The sequence below is a fragment of the Symsagittifera roscoffensis genome, chromosome 3 (assembly GCF_963678635.1).
Source record: "Symsagittifera roscoffensis chromosome 3, txSymRosc1.1, whole genome shotgun sequence".
Lineage (NCBI taxonomy): Eukaryota > Metazoa > Xenacoelomorpha > Acoela > Convolutidae > Symsagittifera > Symsagittifera roscoffensis.
Window position 1 is genome coordinate 32718521 of NC_087064.1, and position 16046 is coordinate 32734566.

At 34.5% G+C, this 16046-nt stretch overlaps 1 protein-coding gene across 1 annotated transcript in view; it reads left to right on the forward strand.

Moving 5' to 3' along the window:
* LOC134841669 (protein mono-ADP-ribosyltransferase PARP4-like) overlaps positions 1 to 16046 on the forward strand; it is a 109368-nt gene that overhangs the window by 28176 nt on the left and 65146 nt on the right. Inside the window, exons 14-16 of the mRNA XM_063857704.1 lie at positions 3725 to 3900; positions 4132 to 4306; positions 5036 to 5162. Of these exons, the coding sequence (XP_063713774.1) occupies positions 3725 to 3900; positions 4132 to 4306; positions 5036 to 5162 (478 nt within the window). The remainder of the gene's footprint in view (positions 1 to 3724; positions 3901 to 4131; positions 4307 to 5035; positions 5163 to 16046) is intronic.

Consider the following 16046-nt stretch of genomic DNA (forward strand, 5'->3'; position numbering starts at 1 on the left):
TTATGATAGGTTTTTAATTTTATATTTTTTGTTATTTGAGTAAGAACATGAAAGTTAAGTTCAACTGCAGTAAAATTGTTAATTTTTTCATTGAGATTTCTATAATTTGAGTGACATTCTATTGCTGAACTATGAACTGGCACACCATGATTTCACATCTTGTAATTTTATCTTTTGATATTTTTATACGTAGTAAAGATACTAACTTTTTGAGCAACGACCAAGACCAGTTGCCAGCTTAATAAATAATAAATTTAACTTGTGAATTGGCGTTTCGAACAGAAAAAGTTCGAAACTATTAGCTTTGTTACAATTTGTTTCCTTTGTTTGAGGAAAACTGATGTCAAATCTATCTATCTATAATTTAATTGGCGTTCTATGCGACTTATGTTTAAGAGTCTCTATATAGACATGTGTAAAATCAGTAAACATAGACATTTTAGGTAATAGACTTGTACGTAAAACCATTTAGCATACATGAATGTAATAATACTCAAGGTCAAAAATCTCAAGTTCAAAATTTAATTTAAAATCTATCTTTCTATCTATCGATCTATCTATACGACCATCGATACATTATTTAATTGGCGTTTCACTTGACACATTTTAAAGAAGTCCTTGTGTTGACATGTCGAACGCACTCATTTGGTGGTAGGTACATAGATTTACCTTCTACCATACATGCACGTAATATTACCCAAGGTCAATTTTTTTATTTAAAATCATCTTTCTATCTATCTATTTATACATCCATCCAAACATTATCTAGTTGGCGTTTCACTTGAGAAATTTTAAAGAATTCCCTCTGTTGACATATTTAAGCTTTTTCAACTCATTATTTTCGCATGTTTAACGAAAGAATTTTTGCACGTTTGGGCTATATCGTATATTCTCATACTTAAGAATTTTCACTTGGAACAAGTGTCAGAAATTGCTATATTGGTCTGTTAAATGGCCAAAACAATGCAAGGGTTTTAAATGTAAACTCAAGTCTACCTTTTCAAATCTTTTGGAGCTGGATTGCTTTAACTCTACATTTTTCCTACATGCGCAACATAAAACTGTCAATTTTTTTTATCACATTTTAAAAAATTAAATCGGATTTTTAAAACCCTTTAGTGGCTTGATATCAGGTTACACTCAGGGGTTGCCCATCTGGCGTTCAAGTATGACTGCTCAAATCCTTTTGGTGTTCGAAATATGGTGTGTTCTATGATTTTTTCTTTTTTTTCTCGAAGAACTTAGATTTAAAAAAATAACTGAGCTCGAAATTCTCAGCGATATAGTGGGTTGCTGTCAGGGTACATTCAGAGATTGGTCATCGTTCTAGTGTGACTGCTCAAATCCTTTGGTGTTCGAGATATGGTGTGTTCTATGATTTTTTCATTTTTTTCTCGAAAAACTTAGATATAAAAAACTAACTGAGCTCGAAATTCTCAACCCTATAGAGGGTTGCTGTCAGGGTACAGTCAGAGATTGGTCATCTGGCGTTCTAGTGTGACTGCTCAAATCCTTTGGTGTTCGAGATATGGTGTGTTCTATGATTTTTTCAATTTTTCTCAAAATCTTGGAAATAGGAAACTAACCGAACTCGAAATTTTCAAGCCTATAGTGAGAGGCTATCAGCGTACGCTCAAGGGATACAAACCTGCCATCCAGTTATAACTGCTCAATTATTATTGGTTTTCGAGAAATGGCGTTTGTTATGATATTTTCTTTTTTTTTTCAAAAAAACTTAGACATAAGAACACAAAATCATTTGGACTTCATTCTCAACCCCATAGTGGCGTGTTTTCAGAGTACACTCAGAGCTCTGAATTTGGCTTCCAAGTGTGACTGTTCAAATCCTTTTGGTTTCGAGATATGGCGTTTTTTATGATTTGGAAATTTTGGATATAGAAAAAACTAACGGAATTTGAAAATCTCATCCCTAAAGTAGGATATTGTCAAAGTTCACTCAGCAGTTGCAAATGTGGCCTCCAATCATGACTGCCAAATCTTTTGGTTTTTGAGATATGGCGTTTTTTTTTTCAAAAACTTAGATGTAAAAAAATTAACCGAACTAGAAATTCTCAGAGCTATAGTGGGTTGCTGTCAGAGTTGACTCAGGGTTATTAAATCTGGCGTCCAAGTTTGACTGCTCAAATTTTTTTGGTTATTGAGATTTGGCGTTTATTATGATAATAAAATTGTTTTAAAAAATTTTAGTTTTAAAGAAATACTAACCGAACTTGAAGTTCTCAACCCTAAAGTGGGTGCTGACAGGGTGAACTCAAGGGTTGCGAATATGGCGTCCACGTATGACTGCCTAAATCTTCTTGGGTTTCGAGACTTGGCGTTTTTTATTGTTTTATTTCGAAAAAAAAACAATATTTAAAATTTTTCTATTATGTTTTCAAATTTTGTTCTAAAAAAAAACCTAAAATTTAAAAAACTAATCTTGACTTTGTCAACCCGAATAGTGTGGTTCTGTCACGGTACATTCAAGGGTACTGTCAGGATACAAGTCTGGCCTCTAATTTTTACTGCATTAATATTTTTTGTTTCCAAAAAATGGGGTATCCAAGATATTTTGTTTCCAAGAAGACTTAGCTTTAAAAACAACTTGTATAAATTGAATTTCTCAACCCTATGGTGGGGTGCTGTCAGTTTACAATATAGACTAGCAGTTGCCCTCTTATTTTTCCTGCTCAAATCCGTTTGGTTTTTGATACATGACGTTTCGACTAGAGATAGATGAGGCCAGTTTATCTTCACGGTTGTATTAATTATCGCTGTTTTTCAGAGAGCTTTTTCTATGTTCAACGATTATTTTGGAGCACCGTAGGAACGAGTCATGCGCTAGTATACCTAAATTAGTCCCTACCGAGTAGAACTAAGCTCAAGGCTTTTGATCAAATCCTCTCATCGAACCGCGAATAAAAAAAGAAACAATATCAAGAAATTTTTTTTTGCGGTTCAATAAGAGGATTTGAACGAAAGCCTTGAGCTTAGGTTTACTGGATAGTGACTCAGAAATAATTATTTTTATATTGCTTTCAATAATCATAAAAGCTTAACAAAAGCATTTTTCAGATTGTCGTTTGTTTTGCGGTTCGATAAGAGGATTTGAATCAAAGCGTTGAACTTAGGTCTAATCGATAGCGACTAGTTTAGGTATATTGGGCATCAGTTGCCTTCAAACAAGAGAAACAAGTTAAAGAAGTCGAATACAAAACTACCGATTTTACTGGAACTAAATTGAATTTTTACGGTCTTAATCAAATATTAAAAATTATAAACCTATTATAAGACCTCGCTCGCTTTTTTTCTCTACTAAAATCAAAAATTCAAAACCGATTTTTCTCGACATAGGAAATTTTTTTTACAGTAACTGCCTATCCTTTTTCATTAAAAATGTTGTAGAATATTCTAAACTTACTATTACTATGCCTACGTTCTAGGCTTTTGCTCGTCACAACGAACAAATTGTGGTTAGTTTGTTCGTTTTGATCAACTAAATGTCGTTTTTGTGGTCGGAACAAATATTGTTCATTTTTCTGCTCGGAACTTTCTGTGCTATGCAGGTTATAACTGTAATTCGAATCAAAATTCTAATACCTGAATTGTAATACCTGACTAAGTTGCCGGTTTCGAGAGAATTATGGTCATTTTCGTTTCTTGATTCTATTTTTAATGTAAACGAATTCCTGAAATCAAGAATTTATATCTGTCTAATTTTTAGTTTGCTCTGGGCTATGCTGACATCCTGAAAGACTCGCCTGGCTCGGAGAAAATCATGCGCTCCACCATATTGAAAGTATTTGGGTCAGTAGTCAAGGAAATTGAGTCTGGAGAAGAGGAGACATTTTCTGATGCCAGAACTGAGAAAGTCAGGGAATTGTTTGCACAACTAGACCAGTAAGTATCCAGAAATAACGGAGTATGTGTTAGTAGCATCTCTTATTGAAGTTTTATTGAGACCAGGCGTCCTCTGGCATATCTTAAATAACAATTCAGAAGTCAATAATTTATCATGAAATTTGATTCGAATTAATAATTTGGAACCACGATTCTCCTTCAGTATCTTCCTAAGTTATGCTTGCAAAAGATTCTAGACAGTTGTTTGTATTAATTTCATTTTCGTTTCAGGAGTATGATTGATTCCTTGGACCAGACAATGCTCACATCCCTGAACAAAGCAACCAATAACTCTCTTCTGCGGCTCCTTAGCGTGCATGTTATAGAATTAACTGGAAAAACCTCGATCTACTCCATCTCAGCCTTTGATACATTTGGCGATCTCAAGGTGCAAATCGAGGAAAAAGTTAGTGTGTCTTAATGCTTAACGAAGCAAAAAGGTATAAAATTAAGGCATTTTATTAGCGCTTGCGTGTCAGAATCAGTGAAGTCAATTTGGTGGTAATCCTTATGCGAATTGTATGGTTGATGACATCCGTTTCTTTCGGGAATCAACTTTCTTCTCGTTTCGTGTTTGCCGTAGAATGCTTTGTCCTTTGATCTTTTTTCCTTTCTAATTGCTACTTTCACTGTGGCCTTTTAAAAGGTATGTTCTCTTGGTACAGCTCCTGATATAATGACCACTTTACGTGTCATTTCATTGCTGGTCACCCCGAAGTCCGAGAGATCGAAATAAACCTGATGATGTTGCTGATGATGAGGTTCCTCTAAATATCAATACTGCATTCTAATTCCTGGCTTTCCATCGCCAATTTTAAGCCTGTCATTATGCACACGGTTTTGCCGTACCACTCATCTAGCGCGCTGAGGTATGCAAGTACGAGTCGAATGGCCTCTTTTTTTTACTGGTATGACGATCACAGTCGTCCATCCGGGGTTTGATTATGCTTAAAAACGAGTCCGGTTTTGTGGCATGCGGGTTGTCCCAAGGAGTACATCTGTCATCTTCTTTCTGTTTTGTGATATGGAAAATCTATCGACTGTATCTATTTTTTGTTTGCGGTAGCTGATTTTGCGTGGGTTAAAAATATTGCAGTGGTCGGAAGAATAATAACTTGATCGCTCTTTGTTTTAGACAGGTATTCCCGCGGATCAGCAGCGGTTGATTATCAGAGACCACCAGTTGTTGGACCACATGTTGCCATCAGACGTGGGAATGAATAATGGAGACAAGATACATATGGTGCTGCGGCTCAGAGGAGGTAACATATATAAAAAAAATTTATAAAAAAGATCAGTAGTTCGTGAAGTTGACGTGAAGTTTCAAAAATATACTGGAACCAGTTCTAAACTAGAATTTATAATTGGTTATAAATATAATTCTCTATTCCTTTAAAGTAATAATACTAGCCAATCATATTCCATCCCTAACAATGACACTTATTTGTAAGTGCTGAAACTACTTGTAGTTTCAGCACCAGAACAATTTAAATAAAACTTAGACTACAGTTGTTCTCTTCTGGATACAACTCAAAGAACTAATACGCAAAACCGGTATACACTAGATTTGTTGAGACTAGGAGATATAAGAGTAAGATTAAGATTGGTATTAGACTAAGAAGTAGCACGAATCTATCCGGCCGAAAATAAGATAGCATGACGAACAGACGGTGTACTCTATCTGAAATTACTCTATGAGCATAACCAATAGGTCATAACTTATCTGGTGCGACCACACGTGTCGAACAAGACCTTAACTAACCTATAATTAGAATATTGAAATAAAAATTAGACAATTGCAAAAATGTTAGATGGATTAGAGAGTTTAATAGAAATGTCTCTACGACACAATAGATCTATGCCAATTTTCCAAACAATACGAGAAATACCAGGTATTGCGAGAAGGCCAAAAACAAGGCGCGATCTACGATTGAGAAGAAACCTACCAATCGACTTCATGCTAGTAAGACGAAAACCGGAAGAACAAATTTTCGTATTTAGAATCCTTTCCGCAGTAAATTTAAATTTATTTTTACTGACATAAAAACAATCTGAAGAAAAATTCTTCAGTACAAATATTGCTCAACCTACTATTTATAAAATAACGATTGATAAAAACAACACAAGTCGTTCCTACAAAATCTGCAGTAAATCAAAACTTTTGAATAGAAATATTTATTGAACAAAACAACAAAAATTTGTTAGTATAAAATTTGTTGTTAGTTTCATTAATATGCACACATCTTTTCTTCATCCCAGCTTCATCACCTAAAACATAATAGCAAATTTCAAAAAACTAATATCATCTAAACTTTAACTTTAAACCTTTTTAAACTTAAACCTTTAAATTAAACTTTAATAAGGCTTATTCTTGCTTTCTTTTAAATTATCTTATTTTAAACAACAGATCATCAAGGCGTTCCTTGGATCTTCAAAGTCACATAAATTAAATTTCTTTTAATTCTGATCATCAAGGCCTCCCTTGGATCAAATCATACCAATTTTGTTCACCTAAACAAATTAGTTCAAGTGTCTAACGACCTCAAACGTCGATTCACTTTCCAACCCTTATAAACGACTCAGGACTAATCGAAATTTTTGAAAAAACTAACCATTTTAATTAAGATAAACAGTGAAGAACTTCGGTTACTCATCCCTCACTTGAGCCCATCCTCTTAGATGACCCAGACTAAAACACTTAAAACTTAGTAAGTCATAAGATAGTATCTAACGGTCTACTTGCGTTCTAATCATACCTGAACCTTGTGGATTGATTTACTATTCTCCAACCTTTGATCACAAATCACAACCCCTAAGTAAGATCATAAAAAGTCCCTCTTGGACGAGAACCTAATCACGAGAAAGTAAAAAATCATTCTCACGAATTGATATACTTTTCTCTCTCCAACCCGTTAACTCCGACAATCTATGCCCCAAGTTAAGATAACCACACAAAAACTGTATGAACTAACCGTTTAAGGAAATATAAACTCTAACCCCCTAGTGCTTGCTTCCCTCATCCTAAAACTTATGTCAAGAGATAATCTAGGCAGTAAACAAACAATCATATTACATAATTGTTTAATCAGAAACGAACGGTACGATCTTGTAATCACACCCCACAAACAAACAATAGGATATATCAGATCAAAAAGACAAACACGTGAAAAGACAATAATAGCAAAACAAAAGCAAAGTATCAAAAAACGATTTCAAAGAGGAAACGCAGCCTCAGAATCAGAAACAAACACGATACAGGAACTTCAAGATTTAAAAAGTTCAATAAACAAGAAAAAAGCACTAGAAAAGTCAAAAATGTTTTTTTGACTCCGAAGCAACATCACCATCATCAATTAAAGGAAAACGTAGAATTCAAAAATCATACATTAATAAACGAGTACGTCTTTATAATTGGAAAGAACCAATCCGACATATTGAAAGTTACACATTAACAGTTTTGAGATGATCGAATAAAACGAAATTTTTGACAATAATTCAATTTTCCCATTTTCTATAAACCAGAAAGTGATCCCGCTCGAGGACAAGTACAATTTTGTCACAACTTAATTGTAAATTTATTCGAAAAAGTTTAGAGCCCGTGTAAAAATGAATTTCCCGAAATAAGAATAACAAGTCAAATCCTTGACCACTACCTCAAAGATTAATGTAACATAACAACACAGTACGGTGTATTCACAATAGAAACCTTTTCACCAAAACCAAACCACCCTATACATCAAATACAAATAGATGACATAGATGCAGAATTCTCAAAAGATTTTACAGAATACATAAAAAATATACAACACCATAATTCACAAAGAGCAAATGATGTTTTTTCACTTATTTACAGCTATGTATTTATACTAGAATCGAAAGAGATACAAGATGCATCACCACGTCAAACATCCAGACCCTCAACTGTAAGACACGAAATAAATATTTTTTCAAAATTTTTAGATACAATACGTGAAAATTTCAACGTTAATGAAATTTCACAAAACGTCAAACACGATCTACAAAAAATTTTAGCATGGTTCATTATTGACTATTTCGTTCACAACATTGATTTTATAACACAGTCAAGGAAAAGTTTTAAACCACAAAATTTAGACGCAACTGTATTAGCAGATAAAACAGATTATGTTTGGGACACTGATAAGTCTCATCCATTATTGATCAGTATAACAACTGATATTTCAAGCGCAGCAACTGCAACTATATCCGTAAATAGAGAATATGTTAAAATAACTCCACTTACTATTGACGCAACCCCTTTAAACTAAAATACAAAATTCACTGATAGAACAAAAAATAATAGCTTAAAGTCCACATTCATTAATACACAAGCCAATTTAATTGGAACAAGAATTCTTACACAACAAGATATTTAAACTCCATCACATTTCATAAATGAAGAAATTGTTGAGACCAGGCCAATAACAAGACAACAAAGCATATCTCCTATTCACCCAACAATTACAACACCACCAAATAAAAACGCAACATTTCCACAAACAACCATACAATCAACAATAAAACCTTCTGTTGCCCCGAAATATTCACAAATGGATTATCAGACAATTAGACCAATAACACGAAATCACGATAATCAAACAAAAAAAAATGACAGAAACAATTTTTCAGACCATAATAATAATTTCTTAGCCAATAATAATATAGCAAAACCCCCCCTATAAAAGCTATCAAAGTCAATCACAGGCACAAAACTACAACCAACAATCACAACAACAAGTTTTCCACTCAGTTTTTTCAACGATCAACAACGAGATACAGCGGATTATAGTGAAAATATTTCAATTTTTCAACAAAATAAAAAATTGACAAATAGACATTTTACAAGAAATCAACCACATTATTCAGAAGATGAAGATTATTTTAATCAAAACCACCAATGATTGTATATAAATCATCAAAACAACAACTGGAATATTGATCAACCAGATCCTATCTATCAACCAGATCTATTTGAACCATACGCACGAAACGAACAAACACAACAATCAAAACAAACTTTTCCTCCAAGACAAAATTCAGCATCATATAACAATAACAATTTCCCATCACAAAAACCGACAAATACACAAAATTATCAACCAGCACGAATGCAAAATGAAATTCCGTTGCCATATTTTTTACAGCAACATGAAATCACAAAAACAACTAAAAATTTTTTCTCAAATGCCAAATGGCGCAGAATCATTCAAATGACTTTGAATTCATACCTTATGGGTGGATCATCCATATCTTCGAATAAACCATTAATGGTATTCACAGGAACAGATCCTGAATACTCAATAGAAGATTATTTAATTGCAATCACAGCAAATTTAAATCTCAATGTAGGACCTGAACCAATAAATAGGCCACTTCATCGAAATTGGATACATAGACGCACAGCTCTAATCCAAACCACACTTGATGGCGCATCAGAAAAATGGTTTCAATTTTTACCAATTGAAAATAAATCAGACTGGAAAAGATTCACACAAGAATTTTCAAAAATGTTTGACTCTGAAAGCAATAAACAACATCAAAGAGTTTTTCGTAATGAAATCCGTAGACTCCCTAACGAAACAATCAAACAACTTGCAGTAAGAATCAAAACATTAGTAAGAAAAGCATACTCACTTGATACACATGATTACAAAAATATGAAAATGACAGAAGTCTTAATGATAACTTTAACACCACAACTACGAAAAATAGCGATAAAAAAGAGAGCATCGCATCCATCTTCAATTCGAGAACCTGATATAGATTTTTGAAAACTAGTAGACAAACTAGAACAAGCTGAAATCACAAGGAAACTGGAAGAAACAGAAAACATAACATCCAAATAGGTACTTCACAAATGAATAATATACAAGATTCCGACACGGAACTAGCTGAAAAAATTACTCAGATATTGAATATCTATGAGAAAAATCCAAATTTTAACGGTAAACCAGCATTCAAATAATAGTGCAAGTATTGCCGTAAATACGGACATAGAATTGCTGAATGTAGACAAAAACAGCAAGTTAATCAGAATAAACCACAAAAATATAGAGAACCAAATAAATCTTGCTATCAATACATGAAAAAAGATTAAAACCTACCAAACAAAATATTCAGTATTAATAGTTCAGAAAAACCACTCCCAGACAATAATAATAATAGACAACAATCATCTTACCGTAACAACTATTGCGGAAGATCTCCAGATCGAAGAAATTCTCAAAGTTTCCCACAAACTAGATACAGCAGATCAAATAGTCAAAATAACCAATATCGAAATAATTACTCAAGATAAACTCAAACAGAAGTAATTATTTAAACTACAACAGAAATAATTCCAATTCAAACTCTCGTAACAGATAATATTCCAACGATCAATCTAGAAATTCTTCATATAATCGAAACAGGAATTACTCAAATAACAGAAACAAACAATAATCAGACAATAGACCACGAAATTACTCAAACAACAGATCAAACTATAACAACAATTACAACAGTTCGCTAGATAATTCTAGAATCTGAAACTATAATTATCCAAATAGACGAAGAAACTATTCTCAGTCACCGCAAAGAAATCATACAAACTATCAATATTCACAACAAAATTGTAGAAGCAGTACACCTAAACACCAAAGACAAATAAATCAGATACAATCAACTGAACAAACTCAATCAGACCCGGTATTGATAACACAAAGTTCAGAATTACAATTAAATCACATAAATTGCGAATCCACAGATGACGAAAGCGAAACAGAAAACACATTTTCAATGAACATGCTTCACATTGAAGAATACGTAACACCAATCGAATCGAATTAATATCACAATCACGAAAATTTTAATAATCTTGATGAACAAAACACCACACAAAATATGATAGATTATACTAAACAAGAACTCGAAGGAAGTTCAAGTACGAATAACATATACCAAATTATAACAAATAAAGTAGAACCAGCTAAAAAAAAATTTGGACACTTTCATTACAAAAATTTTATTAGAAAGTCCAAAAAACAAAAATTTTCAGTCACCAGACCTTGAAATTGATTTTTTAAAAGACTCAGGAGCAGAATCAAACATTATAAATATTCCCACTTGGAATGATTATAAACATCCCCACGCTCTCCCATAATTAATAACTCGACGTTATTGCTGAGACATGTGTCAAATTTGAGTTCGACCGAAATAGTGCAATTGGTCAATTCAGGATGAATGAAATCGCGTGAAGCCTCCTATACGTGAGATCAAAAGCCATAATAAAATGATTATCATAATTAGCGAGACTGATTCCATGACTAGTTTTCAAAACGAAATCAAGAGGCTCAAGCGTATTGTAATAAATTCTTTTATTGTCTGATTTTGAGTTGGGAGTTCCGACAAGGTGTAGGCCGTTTCTGTATACAATGATCTCATTCAACCCAAACTTCTGGTAATGAACAGTGTTTGTCCTATTAGTACCCAAATATGCTTCTTTTATGCTCATTGCTACTATCATTATTCGAACAGGTTCTTTTGCGAAAACATCCTCCTCTTGTCGCAAGCTTTGTACTCCTGCAGTTGCGAGAAAAGTTTTTGGTTTTTTGGTACTACTTCGATGTAATTGTAAATTGCCGGGTTCTTCAACAGAGTTTTTTCTATTGACGAGAGAACATAATCAGTCACATTCATTTTTCAGACAGAGATTAGCTTCGATTATTTGAACCTTGGAGTGTTTAGCTGCATCTTCAGACATGACAACAAAATCGTTAGGAGAACGTCTAAGAGACAATCTAATTGTCACACCGCTAAGTAGGTGCTTCTCACACTACAAGAAGTCGCAAGCAATTTTACCAAATAGCTTCAGCTCGTTCGAGGCCGCAACGAGACCTTTACGCTCCGTAACATCCTCAGCTCTCCTCCCATTACCGTCAATAGCTGATAGGTTTTCTTCTTAATAATAACCTTGACAAGCCAACCATGTTTCTTGGCATCATTACAGTATGAAAACTCGGTCTCAATAAAGCTTTTATGGGCGAAATTAGCGTTAGTAATTGATATTTTCTCACCTTTCAGAGACAGTGTTTACTCAGAAAATAATGAAGATAAATGATTGTTAACAAAATACGGCATATCTCTGTTTGGCGCCTCTGTAGCATGTGTTCGAAGCACGTTTCCATTGCTTCGAACAATTCGTGCAACTTTTTCCAAACGAGTACGTTGAAGATCGATGAAAATATTTCTGTCGCCGAGTACTTCAAACTCGAGCATAGGAACATCAGGAGAGTAGGAAGGTCCAATTTTTTGGGTGAATGCATTTTCAAAAGTGACAACTAAAGGCGGTTTTTCAAATAAGTTCAACGAGCTGTGAGTTGCTTCACTCGGGATTAAATAAGAAATCATTTTTAACCCTTGTAAAGAAATCGGAGCGACTTCTCTGGGCAGTTCGTTTTCTGGGAATGACGCGTCTCGTTTTTCATTTCACCACCGTTGTTTTTTTTTCGAATGACTTTTTCGACATCTACATCCTCCTCCTGCTTGCTTTTTTATTGTTTTTCTAAAGGTGCTCTTGAGTGCCTGCTTCGAGCTTTTTCTTTTTATGAAAACTATCAGTTCTGGAGCTGCCTGAAGAAGTAGTTCTTTCCGATCTTTTTTGCTGCTGGTATCACAAACTTTCGAGCCAATGGAAGTGCCACTCTTCCTATTCCCAGGGCTAATGCGCCGAAGCCACTGCCTCGTTGTCTATAATGCCCCGAGAAATGTTGTAGGTTTGCTTGGTTGTGGTAATATGAATCCATATTGATCAATTGCTTAACTTTTGAATTTCAAAGTCAGAACAACTTTTCCACCTCCAGCGAAAGGAACAAGTCCTCCAGTTTCTGTGCGCAAGTTCACAGAAATATTGTTTTTGATCAAAAATTTTTCAAAATCCAATTTACTAAACATTTACGATGATTCGGTCGGTTCAATTGTACATGCGTAACCGTTCTTCACTCGACGATTTGTACCAATGACTCGTAAAAGGGGTGCTTTTGTGTCTCCTACTATTTGATAATGAATTATGTCCGGGTAAATAAACATAAGCTGAGTACCAGCACATACATCAACGGGATTGTCAGCAACAAGATCTTGGGTAGTGAATGTGTTATGTTTAGAGCTTCTTGTTTGTAACCTATAGGATAACCAGTTCCATCTATGACGCCCTTGAATTCAAGTAGACTAAGAATTTGCAGGCTTGAAAAAGTTATACCATCCCAATAATGCAGCCATAATGAAAGATGTTTGGTTATTGGATCTATTGCATAATCCAGTTTCTCTAATTCTGTCTTTCGACGAATCTCATCTAGTATTTGTTCAATGCTCGTATACTCTCATTTTGTTAGTTTCGCTTTTTCTCCAAGGTAAGGCCTGGAGATTTTGTCTTTCTCAACTTTCATGCTTGCAATAACCAGATCTTTTTTGTAGTACCCAATGTTGTTGTCAGTTACGTTGTTTATCTGAGTGCTGAAGGTAATTTCTGTAACTGCTACTTTACCTTCACCTTGCAAATTTATTTCTTCACTCAGGAGATTTTTGAAGTTGGCCAGAGATCTTTAAAAACCTTCTTTGATGCAGATGAAACTAGGGTAATTGTGAAGGAAGGGGAACGTTATGGGTGTAAAGGCTGGAAATGCCCTCAGTCATGATTGCTTACGATTTCTCCTTCTCCAGAACGCGGATTAGTTCAGACTAGTGAAATTTCCACTCAATCGGTTCTCTGTTAGAATCAATCAAATTGTATGTTGGGGGATTTCGTGTTGGTATGTCAAATACTTCAACTTTTTCATCGGTGAACGATTGTTTGTAACCCTTGCGAAAAGGTATGTCTACTTTGGCGAGTCTAACATAATAACCAACATAAAGCTTTGGACGTCGAACTTATTTCAACGACTGTTCTGCTCTTAAAGAAATCAAGCGAGGACTATCTTTTTTAGTTTATTTGTTTGGTGCAAGATTTGTGACACGATTTGTTCTCGAATTAATTGCCTTGACAAAATCTTGCAATTTGTCAATGTATGAGAATCCTCCAAGTACTTATAAATAAGATTTTTCAAGGAACGGATATTTCTCTTAGCGAATGCAGACTTTTTATCGCTCTCTGTGCTATATGTTTTTATGCCCTTCTTTTTAGATAATGCTTCGAAGGATCCTTTAAACTCTGTGCCGTTGTCCACCCATACTTTTTTTAGTTTGTTTTGTCGTTATCATTAGTTTGAACGCTTCTGCTGTTGTAGTAGCATATTTTGATTTCAAGGGTTGCACTCATAGGCCAGATCTATTGACCAGATTTCGTCGATATCGTAAACTATGACCTTGAGTCGCGGCATTTTTCGGATGAATGTTCGATATTTCGTGTAAGCAGCTTCAGTATGAAGGAAATGTTCAACTTTCTTTCGCGACAAATTGGTTGCTTTTATCAAGTTGCTCACACTACCAAATAACGCGCGACCTTTTTCACTGTATTTAGTTTTCAACAATTTTTCTTCATTTTTTTCGTCTTTTCTGACGTTGGAGAATCTGAATCGTTGTAGGGCGTTCCGTACGAGTCAGAGCCTTCTGACTCGTTTTCACGCTTTTGATTTCGGGTTTTTCTTTTGTCGCTAAGGCTTTTTCGTTTTTGTTTTTTACTTCTCTTAAGGTTTGCACTACTTCTTTCCTGCTAAGCGGGATGTTGGGCGTGTTCTTGAGGGTCCGGGTTCTCGTTTTTCTTGAGCGTTGAAAAACGCTGTCTGAACCGCGTGTTTGGCATTTCGATTAAATACCAGCTTTTCATTCAAGTTGAGTGCAGTTAAAATGATAATGAACGCTGGATTGTGTAATTTTTTGTTGGTTGTTGTATGTCGTATAAAAATACTGTAGCTTCAAGTCCTGTTGGTTTTTTATCCGCATATATCACTTCATTGTTACGGTTTATGGTTACTCTTTCCGAATTTTTTATGATTTCAAGTATAGTTTTTGCTCTAATAAATTTTTTGTCCTCTAAAACCTGTAACTGTCCCAAAATATTTTCGGTCTGCCTATCTTTTTTATTTTCTAATATTTCATCTTTATCACGTTCAACCGTTACTTCTCCATCGTCCGTTAACAGTTCAAGCTGTTCTTGTTGGAGCTCAGCAGCATTTTCTGCTAATGTTTCTTGGTTGCAGTAGTCTTTGTAGTTTGAGGAGGTATTTGGAGTCTAAGCGGGTTAAGGTAGGATATTTGAGCGTTTTAATGTTTATTACTATTATCGTGAAGAACACGTGCAGCATGTGGCTGCTCTTTAACATATAAGTGTTTCGGAATTAGAATGAATTCTTCAGCAGTCATAATTAAATTGAGAGGTACTTGTAACAAAAATAATGTTTTTGTAGCGCTAAATGGAAACCTTTTTCACTCAAAATAATCGCACGTTTTTTGACAACACTGGTTTTGGGAGTGATTAAATATTTGTACGCTATCTCGAATCGTTCAATATTTGCGTTTTAACGGGTACGTTTCCATTGACTACATTGAGCAAACATTAACAGTTAAGTGTTATGACCTCGCGATTGAAGTTTTTCCAATTAATTGTCTTAGTTGTTCAGGTGTCAGTTGTACCATATGCCGCAGAATAGATACGTTTTTCTTTTTAATTTGTGATTGGAGTAGTTTCTGCTTTAGATAAGGGTAAATAAAAAATTGTTGGCCCAGGCCGTGTGATATTTGAACAATATCTCAAACAATCTGATGTGCGGGGGTCCAAGTCGATTAGAAGATGTCCAAAAGAGTCTATGGTAGCTAATTCGTAACAGCTTCTCAAAAGTTTTGATACATTCAATTGTCTTCCTAAAAGATCTAGTTGCTGAACGACACGAGGCGATTCGAACAGAATGATGTGTGAAGTGTTCAAATCAATCGTACGCGACCATCGACTTTGTTGAAACAAGTTATGCTTAACATATATTACATTTAACCCTCTATGTCTACCCGCTGTCGCTAATCTAACAAATTCCTTGACATTATAGATGTCTTCACATGAATCATCGAAAACTAGAAGAACAGTTTCTAAGTTTCTTAAAGATCCGAATCCGTTGAATTTCATGAACTTCTCTTTTACTTCGCGAGAAGACACTTTTTCTGAG